Source organism: Rhinolophus sinicus, linkage group LG01, assembly GCF_036562045.2.
Source record: "Rhinolophus sinicus isolate RSC01 linkage group LG01, ASM3656204v1, whole genome shotgun sequence".
Classification (NCBI taxonomy): Eukaryota; Metazoa; Chordata; class Mammalia; order Chiroptera; family Rhinolophidae; genus Rhinolophus; species Rhinolophus sinicus.
The window spans coordinates 5813060-5829062 of NC_133751.1; the positions used below are offsets into that span (position 1 = coordinate 5813060).

General features: G+C 44.1%; 1 protein-coding gene across 1 annotated transcript in view; it reads left to right on the forward strand.

Annotated features, from left to right (window-relative positions):
- Positions 1 to 16003, forward strand: part of ERG (ETS transcription factor ERG) — a 250674-nt gene that overhangs the window by 72743 nt on the left and 161928 nt on the right. Inside the window, exon 3 of the mRNA XM_074325300.1 lies at positions 4988 to 5075. Coding sequence (XP_074181401.1) covers positions 5037 to 5075 — 39 coding nt within the window. The 5' untranslated portion in view covers positions 4988 to 5036. The remainder of the gene's footprint in view (positions 1 to 4987; positions 5076 to 16003) is intronic.

The window sequence follows — 16003 nt, forward strand, 5'->3', positions numbered from 1 at the left end:
AGGGGACAAAGACCAAATATCTTCTTTATTATACCACAGAAATATTATTCCGCTTTTACAGATTGTAACTAAAGCTCCTAGAGGGTTAAGTGGCCTTTTCCAGGTGTGTGAGGAGGAAACCAGATCTGGCTCCCATCCGCCATGTGGCTCTGTACCTGTGCTCGGATCTGGCACTGCCTCCCCGAGAGTCCTGCTCCCACCCCCAGTCCACACCACACCTGTGGTGCCTGGGAACGCGGAGGCCTACCCAGACTGGCCTGAGCCGCTCAGGCCGCACAGGTGTCTCTCCTGGAGTCCATCTCCTTGGGCAGGTCCTGTGTGTATTTCCCTAGGCCTGAAGGCTGGCCAGCAGCACAGCTGTTTGATGGAGCGCGGACATGTTGGGTGTCCGTATGACTGTGTGTGGGGCGCCTGCATGCAGGATGGAACTGGGGTGAGAAGAGAACAGGGGCAGGGAACCTCCATTTTTATTCTTGCCCCAACCTTGCAAATATTCAGCAACCCAAATCAAATATTCATTTCTGTCTGATAAGCTGTTGGCATTTTAAAAACAAGAACAAAGGAGAGAGACAACTAGACTTCTGTTGAATGTCAGTGCCTTTAGTTTTTTAAGATACCCGATAATAAAATAATGCTGGATTATGAAACACTGAATCATAAGCATATACATTACCAAATGAATTTATCACTGGAAACAGATATTAAAGAGAGGGTTTTTAGACAACACGGATTCGGGTTCTGGAAGGCTTCACAGGCAGGTCAAACAGAAAATGGAAAGGCTCCCACAGCGATGTGAAACCACCGTGTCATTCATCAACTGCTAACTCTTTGAGACCTGATCATCAGAAACACAAAAGTCAATTAGAAGTGCTCTTAAAAAAATCCATACAGCACCTCCCAATGGCCAAAAAGAACAGGCCCCACATGACTGCAAAAACAGTCAGAGAGATTTGCAGAGGGAGGACACCTGGGGAGGACAGTAGAACATCTATCCTCCTGGTCTTGAGGTGCATTGCTTTTGATCTGGTGTGGTTTGGACGATGGCGGCAGCATTCACATCGAATGATTAGTAAATCCCTTTGGTTGACGGTGAGCTGGTGGTGGTGGTGGTGGTGTGTGATGGTCATGCCCCCGGCCGCCTAATGTGGGCACCTAGGAGGAATCTGCATTCCCTGCCGCTCTGCCTTCCTGCCAATCCACACGCCTCTTGTTCCTCAGGGCTCCTTGGTGGCACCTGCTTGGCTCTCCATGTGAATCAATTCTCTCCCTCCTCTATGTGTTATCCGCGTCCTTCATTTGTCCCTGCCACTGGCCGCCTGTTTGCAGAACTGACCTCTTGTAGCCACTTGAATTGCTTCTCCATCTCCATCCCTTGAGGAATGGGACTCCATTGAATCTACATGTCCTGTAGATCTACATACTCCCTTCTCTACTACCTGAGTTTAATGCATTGAAAGTACCCAGAACTTCCCTGTAAAAGGCAGGACACATGAGCAGTTGTTTGTTAAATTCTTGGATGGTGACAGATGGAATGGCTGCCGTCACTTTTATGATGCTCCTGTGGTCTTGGCCATCCAGAACACTGATTCCATTTCATTATATTCAGAATCCCCTGAAGGCTGGCGTGGTGCCTGTCATGTGACGTGTGAGTTCCGCTGCTCCTGGCCAGGTCTCTGAGAATCTCACAGGCCTCTGGTAGACATTTCTTGGTTACTCTTTAGTTTTCAAACCTATTTTGAGAGTCGGACCAGAATTTGAGATCATGTCTCTTAGCTGGGTGGAAATGTTATGTGTGTGTATTGGGATAAAGTTGATTCCCTTTCAAATTCGTGTTTGAGTCTCCTTTTATCTCTCTAGGTGGAAAAGTTTTAAGGCCAGGGGTGGGGTGCTTGATAATCTGGCTATTCAGGGCATATTATATGTATTAGTAGTTCACTGTCGCAGCAATGCTGTGTAACAAACCACCCCCAATCTCAGTGGTTTAAAACAAGAAGCGTTTATTTTGCTCATGAGCCTGTGGGCTGGCCATTCAGGTTGGCCTTGGCTGGGCAGTCTTGGTCTTGCAGTTTCCCTCCCGTGTCTGGGGTCTGGTTGTCTATCAAATGATCGAGGGTGGTCTTGGCTGGGGAGATTGGATGACTGGCTTTGTTCCACGTGCCTCTCATCCTCCAGCCTGCTGGTCTGGGCACACTCCCGTGGTGGTGGAAAGTTGCAGGTAGAAACGCTTCATGCCTCTTGAGACTTGGGCTAGAAACTGGCATGGTTTCCTTCTCCATTCTGTTGGCTGAAGCAAGTCACGTGGACTGCCCCTAAACAAGACAGGGTTGGGGAAGCAGAGCTACCTCTGTAGTGAGAGGAACCACAGTCACATGGCAAAGGCGTGGGCACAGAGAGAGGTAGAGCCTTAAAACCAGCATTGCAATCCACTGTGCTGTGCAAGTAAAACATAGGCTGTTTGTCTTCTGCATGTATCTAGAACACTCACAGGGTATTTGGTTATCTACACGTGTAATAAACTATCCTAACCTAGTAGCTTGAAACAATGACCAGTACATTATTTCTTATGGTTCTGTGGGCTGACTGGACTCAGCTGGACAGTTCTGCTTCCCGGATGTTGGCAGGGGCTGTGGTCATCTGCCAGATGACCGTTCTGAACATCCAGGTTGGCTCCCTATCAGGCCTGGCACATGGTGTATGCAGGCTGCCAGCCGGGCACCCACCCCCGGCCTGGGCCGGGCTGCTGTGCTGCTAGGACCTGGGGACTGGATTCCTTGCGGCAGGAAGGGCAAGCTGCTGGGTCTTTTGAGGCCTGGGCTCAGAAACCCCAGAATATCCCTTACACTGTGTTCTCTGGATCAAAGGCAGCTGTAAATCAGCCAGGAATTGAGGGGCGGGGACCAACTTCAGCGTGTGGTGTGAGCAGCAGCATGTGTGCGAGGAGGGAGGAATTGTGTGGGGTGAGCTACCCCAGAGAGATGCCGAAATGTATGGAAAGAACTGTCTGTTCCTGAGCGTGGGGGTCGTGCAGTGGGAAGCCCTCCTTTTGTCAGGATGGACCTCTGCTGGGCTGAGTGACCCTAGGAGCAAAGTGGTGTCCTCCTGGGGGGCCTGCTGCTCTTGAAGAGGCCATCTTGGGGCACTCGAAGGATTCCTGTGCCAGAGGAGCCAGTTCTGAGAGACCTTTGACCAGGTCCCCATCTTCTCTCAGCCTCTCCTTTCATTAGTGTGCCAAGAGCATGGATTACTTTTAATGGCCACTCAGGTCAATTTCAAGACAGTGCTTCATTCCTGTTGCATTTTTCAGCAAATATTATCCCCCCAAAGGACTCACTTTAGAGTTAAGGAAAAAACAATTGCACACTTTCCAAGGTCAAGAAAGCTGGCTATAGTGAAAAATAATGCCTGAGGTTCCAAATTTGTCATCTTCTTGACCCAGACTCTATGGAGCCCTGAGCCCCTAGACATGGAGGTGAAGGCTTCCCAGGAGAAGCCACCCATGTGGGAAGTGGACGTGTTTGTGCCGTCAGGGGGCCAGAACGGGCAGGATTCAGAGGTAGCTGGGACTCCCGTGAGCCTTGGGCATGTTCCTGGAATAACGTGTTCAACAGCCAACTTGACAGGAAGCTTTGTGCCCATAGTCTTGTAATCAAGTTGTTTTTTCTTATTTTGCGGTTAACTGCTGCTGAGACTCATGGGCCAGATTTATGAAGAAGAAAACAACAACAAAAAAAATGATAGCCGACTAAGAAAAAGTAATGGCACCTAAAAGTATAAATTAGAAAAGGTATTTTCAGTGCCAACTGACGGCAAAGATCCACAGAGAACGAAAGGCTGGGTGGGGACCAGTGACTGGAGCCTGGAGCCCCGGGGGAGGATCCAAGGGTGGGAGAGGCCACCGTAGAATGCAGCTGTGGCCAGAACCATGACCAAATACAGAGGGCGCCTAGCGTGGGTGGTGGCAAGGTGTGGAGAAGAAATACCTCTACCCTTCTCTCCTTCTACCTCCTGATCTCCAGATGGCGTCATGTTGACCAAACTTCACCTGGGTGGCCAGAGGCAAGGGCACCCTGCTGAGGCAGTCTGCAGGGGTCAGTCCTGTGGGGCGTGGGCCAGCGCAGGGGAGAGTGAAGACGGGCTCTGGACAGGGGGAGGGACAGACAGATAGTGACCAGAACACGTTGATTTGTAATCTGAATAAAGGAAAATACTGGATGAAGTGTTTAATCCTAGAGTATGGACACCTTTCAGTTTAATTCCTTTAAATTTAAATGACATTTAACAATGAATGAAAGTATCTTCAACCTGAAGGGCAAAACCTATTATGTCGAACCACAATGTCTTACGGGCCTTGGAGTCAGGCCCGTCTGAGTTGAGTCCTGGCTCTGTTGCTTCTGATTAACCGGTGACCCTGGATAAGTCAGTGCCCTCCCTGGGTCTCCATGTCCCTGCCTAGACAATGGGAATTCTAACTGAGAATCATGGTCAGGATGAAATGACAAAATGCACGTGGAGCCCTTAGCCAGGGCCTGCCACGTAAGCCCTCGGTGAACGGTAGCTGTGTTTTTTCTGAAGAACTTAATTCTGCAGCTCAGAAAGATGTAAGGATGGAATTAGGTTTGGGGGGAACATCACAAGCCCAGTTCTCTCAATAGAATAGAAAATGCCTGATTTTTTTTTTCTTTTTTTTTTTTCTGTGTGGCTTCTTCCTTTAAACCATCATCTATAGATGTTACCCATCTAAAATGACGTGTGTGAACTGCATATGATGTGGTTTTGGGGGCTTGTCTCACTGGGCTTTTTGGGGCCTAAAATGTCCTTGGCACTTCATTTACCGCACAGAGTGAGAGGATGCTTTCGGGCAAACGTGTTTAGTGCAAAGTTCTGATTGATTTTTAACCCTTGGTGTATTGTATTCCGTCCTACTGGAAAATAGAACATAGAAATGTGTTGTTTACTACTGTTTGTGCTGTCCGTTTTTGTCTCCTAGCTGTCTCCGGTTCTGAGCGCGTGGTAAATGAGCGGGCCTCCAAAAGGACATGATTCAGACTGTCCCAGACCCAGCAGCTCATATCACGGTAGGTTCTGTGCTGGCCAGGAAGCTGCTGGGCTTCCTCCCTGGCGGGATTTTCATGGATGCCTGCCCACAAATCAGTTAATGCCGGGGTCAGCCAACCGCGCCTGCGGGCCACAGCCAGCCACCATCTGTTTTATACAGCCCGTGAGCTCAGAAAATGGTTTTCACGTTTTTAAATGGTTGAAAAAAAATCAAAAGAGGAGGAATATTTCCTAACACATGTAAATTCTATGAAATGTAGATTTCATTGTTCATAAAGACAGCTCTCCTGGGACACAGCCACGCTCACTCATTTCCATGCTGTCTGTGGCTGCTTTCACGCTGTCACGGCAGTGTTGAGTGGCCGCAACAAAGACCATATGGCCCGCAAAGCTGAAAATATTTACTCTTTGGCCCTCGGCAGAAGACGATTGCTGACCCCGAGTTAACGTAGGAAACCACATCCAAATCCTCCCAACTTCTGTTTTAACCCCAGCTCCATGACACTGCCGGGGGTTACCTAGGAAGAGACTAGAAGGGGAACGCCTGGGTCTCCAGTGCTCAGACGTTGTTTCATCTGGGCATGCCAACACTTCAGCAGCTTGTCATGTCACACCTGCCCCAACTGCTCACTGACAGCACTTCCCCGCAGCTCTGGGGGTGAGAGGGTAAGGAAGTGAGACTTGTGCCAAGGCAAGTCCCTAAGAGGAAACCAGACCCTGTGTGTCAGTATTCCATGTATATGCGGGTATAGCCACAGGGAGGAAAGGAAGTGATGGTTCTAATGTACGCGGCCCAAATAACAGTTACAGAAAAAATGGGGGCCAGAGCCACAGTGTCCAGATATTGTCTACACCTGTACTGTGTAGCTCAGCTGTCTACACTGGCCCAAATCATTCCCTGCATTGCCAGTTCTTCGTGTTCCCCATAGAATTCGTGTTCCCTGAGTGGCCTCATACGTTTTACTAATTTACATTTTTTGCCTAAAACATTTATTGAAAATGAAAAGCAGCTTCTAACTGAAAGGAGAGTGTGTGGTATTGAGAAATTTACCTTTTCTTGGACTAAAATATAAAACGCCCTAGAAAATATCACACACAGACACACCCATTTTAAAATTAGCCTATTTGGGAATGTTATGTACCATGTACAACTCACATGCATGCATATTTGGTTTCTTTGAAAATGGAATTAGAAGTGTCAGCTTCAGTGCATGCTTTGAGCTTTGTGGGAGCTCTTGACGTTTCAGAAATGGATATATCCTAGGGGTGTTGAAGATTCTGAATTTTATCCAGGGACAGAGATCCTTACAGGGACACTGTAACTTGATTTCTGTGTGATATTCTATTGGGACATAGCAGTTATGTCTACAGAAGTGCAAGTGGGAAATCTCTTGTGGATATGATAAGTTTTCTTCAGAAACTTCTGGAACATTCTGGTAAATGTGTCCGTGCTACACACAGATGGGGGGTGGAAAAGACTTTTCTCATTTAGATTGTGTTGACCAGGAAGCTGCAGGGAGCAAATTAAAGCTTGTGGGGAAGGTGATACAAGAAGAAGTGTCTTCTACAGTTCAGAGTAGGCGGGTCAACAGCTGAAATCCATTTTGATTGGCAGCTTGTTCCTAACCAACCGGAAGGACAAGATGAAGTCAGCCAGCAAGTATTGCAGAGTTTTAAAAGTTAATTCCTCAAGTGCAAAGCAGTCTCAGACAAATCTGAGAAACATGATCTTTAAGAATGCATTTATTGGAAATGTTCTGGATGTAATCTCAGGAATGAGCATTTTTTCAGCTCTAATTTATCTAATTATGATTGTGTTGGTTAACTAAACATAAGTGAGTGATAATTTTGAAAAACAGTAGCCCTGAGAGTTTCTTAAAAATGCGTTTCAACTCAAATTTCTCCTGTGTGTTTTGAAGATGAACTGGCCAATTAGAGTTGCAGTTACTAATAGCTGATGTTGGCTCTGAGGTAGAGAGAATTATATTGAAGATGTTTGTTTCCTTGGTAAATCTATCAAATTGCAGCTATTGGAATTTAAATAATTATTTCTGGACCTCCTTTCTTTGGTATATGTAATTGGTATCCTTGACAACAAAGCTAGGAAAATCCATTGCCTTCCTCTGTTTCCTTAAAGTACCTGATTTGGGGAATTTAGTCAGTAAACTTTTATGTGTTGAGCAGTCTCTGGTTCCAGGCGGAAGAGGGCAGCTTTTTTTCTGAGAGGGGATGTTCTTTCAAATGGCACATAAATGTTTCCACTTAATGTGTTCATGTAAATAGTGGATGATTTTGTCTTTGGCTCATTGCTACTGAAATGTTTTGTGTTTTTTTTCATCTGAAAAAGACTTGCGTTCTCTACAGAAGTGACCTAACGTTGCAGGTGTGCAGGGGGACAGACATAAAGTCTTCATGTGTCCATCACATTCACATCCATAGACTGATCCGGAGGAAAGAAATGTTCCTTTTGTAGTAAAGAAATTTATTCTATATAGTTTACCATTGTTCTTCTCTGCTAGAACAAATATTAAATGTTATAGCAATTGCATAACACATGGTTATATCATTAATACATGATTGTTATGTATTAGCGTCCTCTTACATAATAGCAGTAGAAGGGGAGAAGAAAGAAGAGGGAATGTTCTGGAGAGAACTGGACAGCCACAGGGTCAGTGGGTCAGTACTTAGCTAGAATCAAACTGCTGAACTGACTTCTTTCCCACGTGATTCCGTGCCTGCACTCTGGAAGTAGCGCTAAATAGTTCTGACTGTAGAAGATGCTAAACTTAAATGCTGTTTGTGTCTCATAGAAGGAAGGGTCTGAAAGACTTTTAAGTAGCCAGCACTAAGCACAGGGTAGCCTGAGAACCAGGAAGCGTGAGAACCCAGTAGATGAGCGGGACTCTAACAATAATGCAAAGCAGATGCCAATACAGGCTCATGGGGAAGGTGCCCCAATCTGCACCCTGACTGAGGGATTGGTGTGGTCTCCTGGCCCTCTGTGATTTATCCCATTTCCATGGAGAAGTGTGGATGGCACTGCCTCCCTCCCACCTGGATATCGAAAGACCCAGAGTTATAAGCATTTCTCATGTATTTGCAAATCTGATTTATAGTCACTTTGCTTCACAGGAAGTTAGTTTATCCTTTGAGGATATACTCAACAGAGACCAGAGTTTTCCCCCCAAAGGCTGTGCACTGTGAAGATGATGTAAGCCTTTGATACGCTGCCTAATTTTTCCTTAATAAATCAGCTTTGATCAGATTCCAGCAGGGTTAGCACATCCTGACAAGCCTGGTGACTTGGTGGCTGTTTATAGCTGCACTTCCATTTTTCTGCAGGAAACTAGCACTTAATTAGACATAGAAGGGCATATTTATTAAAATTTCTACAATGAGTGCGTATTATTTTTGTAACCAGGAAAACAATACTGTTTGAATATATCAAGGTATTTGATATGGCAGAAACAGTGGCAACTTGTGACGTCTGATGAACCTGCCTGCAGGTATCTTGCATGAGATTTGCTGGAGCCGGGCCATCCTTTTTGTTACTCCTTGCTCGTTTCCTGAGCCCCTGGGGCTGAGCTCAGTTCCCCACTGCTGGGGGCTGTGCTCAGGGTGGGTGCAGTGGGGTTCAATGGCATGCTCCTCCAGGCATGCTGCACAGTCTTCCAAACTGGTGACTCCTCGTTAAGACTCACTGACCCTGGCATTCAGGGAGGGCATCAGCTTTATCAGGAGGTGTAGACAGGGGTTGGAGGTTCACATCACTTCATGGGAGAAGCGTTACAAGTTGTGCGCAGTCAGCCTCTGGGACCATCTTTCTCCAGAGGTGGTTCTCAGAAGGCGTCCTGGAGAGCTACTCAAAAACGCAGATCCCTGCACTCCCCCCAAAGATGCTTCTGCAGTATGTTTGGGCTGGACTCAAGGGATTGCATTTTAACAAGTGCCTGAGGTGTTTCTGTGGACCCTACTTAGATAATGGATAATTATTAATTATTAACCTAGCCTGAGATAATCAATTGGGAAATATTTATCAGAGCAAGTGATGTTTTTTTTTTCTTTTTTCTTTCCTGTCTACACTGGAGCCTGCATTGTTCTGCATGGCTGCTCTGAATAACATACTCACACCTGTAAAGGTTTAGGAAACATTGTTTGGACTTGAATTTCAAAATGCCAACATGTTTCGTGGGTTCTGTGACTGGGTGTAAGACTCCAGAAGAGAACTGTCACTCATTGCTTCTGCCTCATGGGAAATGAACTTATCAGGAATCGGAATCAAGACTTTTTCAGGTCAGCCCCCAGCAATTGAGTGTGTGAGAGATGTCAGCATGGCTGACCCCGCTGTTGCTTGCACAGCTCCCTTTGTGAAGTTGTGGTTTCAGCGTCATTATCCGTGTTGCAAGACTCAGCGTTGGGACTGCTGGTGTGGGGGAGGCATGTGTTGGAGGTTAGCTCAGGGTACAAGAAGTTCAGGATGGGAAATGTGCTTTTCCAATGAGAATACCCAACTTTCTGCCTGTTCTCACTAATAAGTGGGAGCAAGTCTTCCTTGGGGGTTAGTTTCCACCTTCTCCTTTCCCTTTTGCACCTTCTTTACCTCTGATCCCCAAATCTCGTGGCTTCGGTTATTACCTTTGTACAGGGGACTCTGCTCTCTCTGCCTCTGATTTCCCCTCTCCTCTCCAGCCTCACATTTCTAAGTACCTGTTAGCCCCTCACCTGGGTGTGGGCACAGGTACCTGCAACTCAGCAACCAGTTGGAGGAGCCAGGCTTCCATTTGAGTGATGTTTTTTGTTTATTTTATTTTATTTTTATATATGAACATGGGCATTTATAATAGGAAAGGAAATGGCAACAAAATACAAACATTGTTAAAGCCGGTAAGTACCACAAACACCTAGTACTTTTTAAAAAGTAATTAACTGACATAATTTTATACTTTTTACCCTACATTTTTTTTGTTTTATTAGTTTCAGGTGTACAAAACAATGTAATAGTTAGACATTTACACCCCTCACAAAGTGATAACTCCCCTCCCCCAATTTGTTACCCCTCTGACATCGTACGTACCCTGTTTCCTTGAAAATAAGACCTAGCTGGACAATCAGCTCTAATGCATCTTTTGGAGCAAAAATTCATATAAGATCCGGTATTATATTATATTATATTATATTATATTATATTATATTATATTATATTATATTATATTATATTAATTATATTGTAGACCTGGTCTTATAGTAAAATTAGACCAGGTCTTATATTAATTTTTGCTCCAAAGGATGCGTTGTCTGGCTGGGTCTTATTTTTGGGGAAACACAGTAGTTGTTACAGTTCCATTGACTCTATTCCCTACGCTGTGCTTCACATCATGTGACTATATATTTGTTTGTGTGATGTTTTGAGTCTTCAGAGCATCTTTGCATACTCTGGTGCATTTAATCCAGAGTTTAGGTCATTTGCTGAGGTCACAGAGGTTCAGCCTCCACCAAGGCCAGGTTCATGCATTCTACAACCTTGTCTCATTTTCAGCACCTCTTCCCCTTTGGGACAAGACAGCTATAGAGTAACGGTGAGCAGGCGAGCTGTGAAGCCAGACTTCCTGCTTTACAATCCCAGGCATAAAGTTTGCTGATTGATCTTGGGCAAATGACTGAGCCCCTCTGAGCCTCACTCAGTTCTCTTATCAGTGAAATGAAGATAATGGTATCCACCTCCTAGGGTTGTAGGAAGATAAGAGGTGATTCATGTGAAGGGCTTAGAACAGTGTCTAGTAAATAGCAGTGGTGAGCCATCATCATCATCATCATCTAAAAATTGTTATTCATCCCGTTTTAATGATGGCCACTTGTCCCAGTGACCAGGCTGAACACTTAAGGCATACCTGTAACTCTCTTCTCCCTGTCACGTGTCACTTCTTGTCTCACTCACAGCACCTTTTCTTTGTGGGACATTATGCCTTCTCACTGGGGTCCCGAACTGTTCTTCTGCCGGCTGCTTTCTTCACCCACCTTTCCTTCCATTCTTCTTCTTACCTCATGCTACCAGGTTAATCTGAAGAGATCGCTTCCTTCAGCATTTCTCTGATCAGAAACCTTTATTAATTCAAGGAGTAGGAACATTTTTAAGGCTTTTGATACCAGCATCTCCCCACCCAATTGTGCCCTCTGTACTGTTCCAAGAAGGATCTCAGAGGGCCATTTTGTCACATTCTATTGCAATTTTTAACCTTTGCTGATTTGAAGGATGGAAAGTGGAGTTTTATAGATGTTATTTCACTTGGAAACTTGTGCAAACGATCATCTCTTCATATACGTATCAAGAAGTTATAGTATCTCTTTTGTAAGTTTTTTGAGCCATTTCAATGAAATTTAACATTGCTGGGGGAATAGCATGAACCAAACAGATAAGATGTCCGCTGACATGAAACTTACATTCTAGGAGTTGAGCTAGGATATGTTCAAATATATATATATATATATATATATATATATATATATATATATATATATATATATATATATATCAGCATTTATATATGTGTATAAAATCAGCTTTACAACATATATATGTGTGTGTATGTATATATCTATATCTGTAGCCATATATGCAAGGTCAGACAATTCGCAAATTTGTAACGATGTTGCTAACCTTTTTGATATGAGAGGGATTATTCATTATGAATTTGTACCAACTGGACAAACAGTTAACCAAGTTTACTATTTGGAAGTGCTGAAAAAGTTGTGTAAAAAAGTTAGACGACCTGAACTTTTTGCCAACAATTCATGACTCTTGCCTCACGACAATGCACCAGCTCACAGGGCACTGTCTGTGAGGGAGTTTTTAGCCAGTAAACAAATAACTGTATTGGAACACCCTCCCTACTCACCTGATCTAGCCCCCAATGACTCTTTCTTTACCAGAAGATAAAGGAAATATTGAAAGGAAGACATTTTGATGACATTCAGGACATCAAGGGTAATACGATGACAGCTCTGATGGTCATTCCAGTAAAAGAGTTCCAGAATTGCTTTGAAGGGTGGACTAGGCACTGGCGTCAGTGCACAGCTTCCCAAGGGGAGCATTTCGAAGGTGACCGTAGTGATACTCAGCAATGAGGTGTGTAGCACATGTTGTAGGATGAGTTCGCGAACTTAATTGTCAGACCTCATATATATTCATATATTAATGCTTATTGTTATTCTCTAGAACAAAAAGTAAGGTGAGAAAGAGGTAATCAAAGAGTATGGAGGGGAGAGGTGCCCTTTTACTACATAAGAAGTTAGGGGAGGTTGTTGGGAGGAGCTAAAATTCAAACAGAGACCTGAAGGAAGTGAGAGCACGAGCCATGTGATCATGTGGGGAAAGAGTGTCCCAGAGAGAGGGGACAGCATGTGCAGAGGCAGTTAGGCAGGAGCTTCCTCGACACGTTCAAGGAAAGGCAAGGAGACAAGCTTGCGTGGAGTGAGGGGAGAGCTGCAGGATGTGGGGTTGGAGAGGTAATGGTGAGGCCATATGTTAGAGTTCTGACATGCAAGGGTAAGTGAGGACTTTTAAATTTTATTCTGCATGTCGGGAAGCGGGGGCCATTGGATGGTTTTAAGCAGAATGGGTGACATGATCTGACGGAAATTTTTTTACCAGCTCCATTGAAGTATAATTTACATTGGTTGCGTCATTTACATTTGTGAGTCATGAGCTTATGTTTGAGGCTGGGTGAGGAGATGGGATCATTTAGACATCAAGATACAGAGCAAAGTTGAGCTTTGAGTCCCTCCAACAATGTAGAGGCTGGGAAGAGGAGGAGGAAGCCCAAGAGGGCTGAGAGGAAGAGCCAGTGGGTGGGAAAGGAACAGGAGAGTGGCGGTCAGCAGCCGTGAGGACCATCAGCTCTGACAACATGGAACCAACCGGTGGCCTTGGTAAGAGCGATTTGCATGGCGAGAAGAAGAAATGCAGTCAGCTCACACAGGCGATGCTTCCACAGTTAAGATTTACAGGGTTTAGTGGTTTTCTCAACAACTTGTACAAATTATATTTTGATGGCATTAACCCCGAGCTGTGTCCTGTGTGTCATACAGATTGTTTTTGATGTTTATTTTGCCTTTCAACTTTTAGGATTATCCCAGCAGATAAACATTTTTATTTGCTCGTACCTACTGATAGCTTTCCTTTGCCATCTTTCCCTTAGCTTTAAAACTTAGAGCGTTTTTATCTATTTCTCTGCTTTTTACTATATAACTTGTTGAATAGAAATGAAAGGAAATATATTTTATTTTAATAACCACCACCAAAGTCATTCAGTGTTCACAGAAGACATGCGGAATTGCTTACAGCATCCAATCCTGGCTCTTTCATCTGGAGTTTTGCGTTCCGTGCAAAATGAACCCAGCATAACTTTGCAGGGTTTTTTTTTTTCTCTGTCCTGCTTGTCCCCCCGAAAGGTTAATTAAAATATGTGGTAATATGCATGGGCACATGAGTGAGAGTGGGGAGCCGACCAATCAGAAGAGATCACGGTTGGAAAGCGCTGACATGGTTCTGTCAAGGTGCTTATCCGCTTCCTTGCACTGCCCAGCCCCAATGAACTTCTTATGAATTTCTTGCTCCGTGCCCTTCTGGCCTCTTGCTTTTGTCTTTTATCCTCCAAATCTTGACATCTGGCTCCTTGCCACTTGGAGAGAGGAGGAGGTATTTATCATAGGATGATTCTCTTGTGTATCTGTTTTCTGTGCTTGCAGGATTATGCATTACTGAAAGTGATCACATAATCATTTTTGTGTCTCTTGTACCTTGTGCCTGGTACATACGTAGCATATATGTGTTGATTGAATTAAATAAGCAATGGTCATGATGGAGCGAGAGTGACCTCCTAGACCACTTTGTTGTATTCTGGGACGGATGGCCCCAGTCAGTCTTCACTGACTCTTTACACCTCTCTTCCTTTGTAGATACGATTGCAACCACTTAGCTGATTTGCAGCAGAGAGAATGTGTTCTCAAGGGCAGTGTGTCCATATATATATATACATATATATATATATATACTTTATGTATATATATATTATATATATATATATATATAGTATATACATATACTTTATATATATAGTATATACATATATATACTATATATATAAAGTTTGGTTTTTAGAGCAGTTTTAGGTTCAGAGCAAAACTGAGCAGAAAAGTACGGAGCTCCCATATGCCTCCCGTTCCCACACAGCTGCAGCCTCTTCCATTATTGACATCCGGGGTGCTAAATATGTTAACAGTCGATGAACCTACAGTGACACATCATTGTCACCCACAGTCCACGGTTTCCATTAGGGTTCACTCTTTGTGCTGTACCTTCCGTGGGCTTGGATTATTGTATAATGACATGTATCTCTCATGACAGGATCATACAGAGTATTTCCTCTGCCCTAAAATGTCTCTGTGCTCTGCCACCCTCCCGTCCCAGCCCCTGGCAACCGCTGATCTTTTAACTGCCTCCAGAATGGCCCTGAGTTGGAATCATGCAGTATGTAGCCTTTTCACAATGGCTTCTTTCACTTACTCCATGCATGTAAACTTCTTCTATGTCTTTTCATAGTTTAATAGCTCATCTTGACTTCTTGGAATCATGGAATTTTTTAAAAAATGGATGAATGTCATATATTTTCCACACACACACACACACACACACACACACACAATCTTACATGCTCACACATCTATTGTAGCCAACTCAGCACCCCCTCCCCCACTGTGATTCCCCCCAACCCCAAGACCCAGGGATCTCAGGTAGAATCCTGGGCTGGGAATAGAAACCCCATTGGATGCAGTTGATGAAACTGAAAATAAATTTTCATTTGCACCTAACTCTTCTGCCAGGAAATGTGTTGCCTCTTGAAGTCAGTGGAATGACAGAGGTTCTTTGAACAGAGACTATTTCGAGGTACATTCTTGATCTAAATTCAGTTCAGATGGCAGATACATAGCTCTGCAGACTTGTATTCTAGAGCAAGGCTTCTCAAACGTGAATGTGCACGCAGGTCACCTGGGGCTCAGGTGGTCCTGAGAGTGTGCACCTCCCAGCAGTCCCAGTGCTGCAGATCTGAGGACCAGCCTTTCTGGAGCCAGGCTCTGAAGCCCTCGTATTCTAAGTAGCGGTCATGGCCCATTTGTAGACCAGAGTCAAGGCCGTTATTAACCAAAGGAAATGGACGGAATGGAATAGAATGGAAACTGTCAGGGTGCATGTCACATAGAAAGAGTATTATTCTGGAAAACTTGTTTTACTCATCTATATGTATGTACGAGTGTGTATGCCGGGTTGTCAGACACAACGTATGGTTTCTTACCGTGGGTACATTTAGGAAACACTCGAGGTGTCTATGGGGGTAGAACTGAGAGGGGAAGCCCCATAGTAGCTTTTACCCTGAAAAACAGTGGGTTTGCAGGCATAAAACTGCATGTGTGTCTCCATGGAGTTTGCTGCTCTGGCTCTGGCATCCAGATGTAGGGATTTATCCAAAGCAGGAACTGTAAATAGCAGAGAAAGTATTTTCTTTTTTAATTTTAAAGATCAAATTCCAGGGTTAAGTTAAAATCCTCGCTGTGTTTTGCTTAATTGAGAGTACATGTTACTTCTGAGAATGTACTTTTAAAAAAGTAAACAAATTTAACCAAAGAATGGCTATTAATTTCTGAGTGATTCTTTGTGGATTTTCTGGAAATAACTGTTCATTTGCATTACACATTTATTGCTAATACGCTGCTATTATCAATATCCAAAAATAAACAATAACACCAATTTATACGGACCTCCAAATTAGTCCCATAAAATTTTACGATAGTGGTATTATTGAGCCAACTGAGCTTGAGGCCGACAGAAATATATAACTCTGCCATGTGATTCTTATGTCCTTTGTTTTAAAACCCAAGTTTAAAATAGGTTATG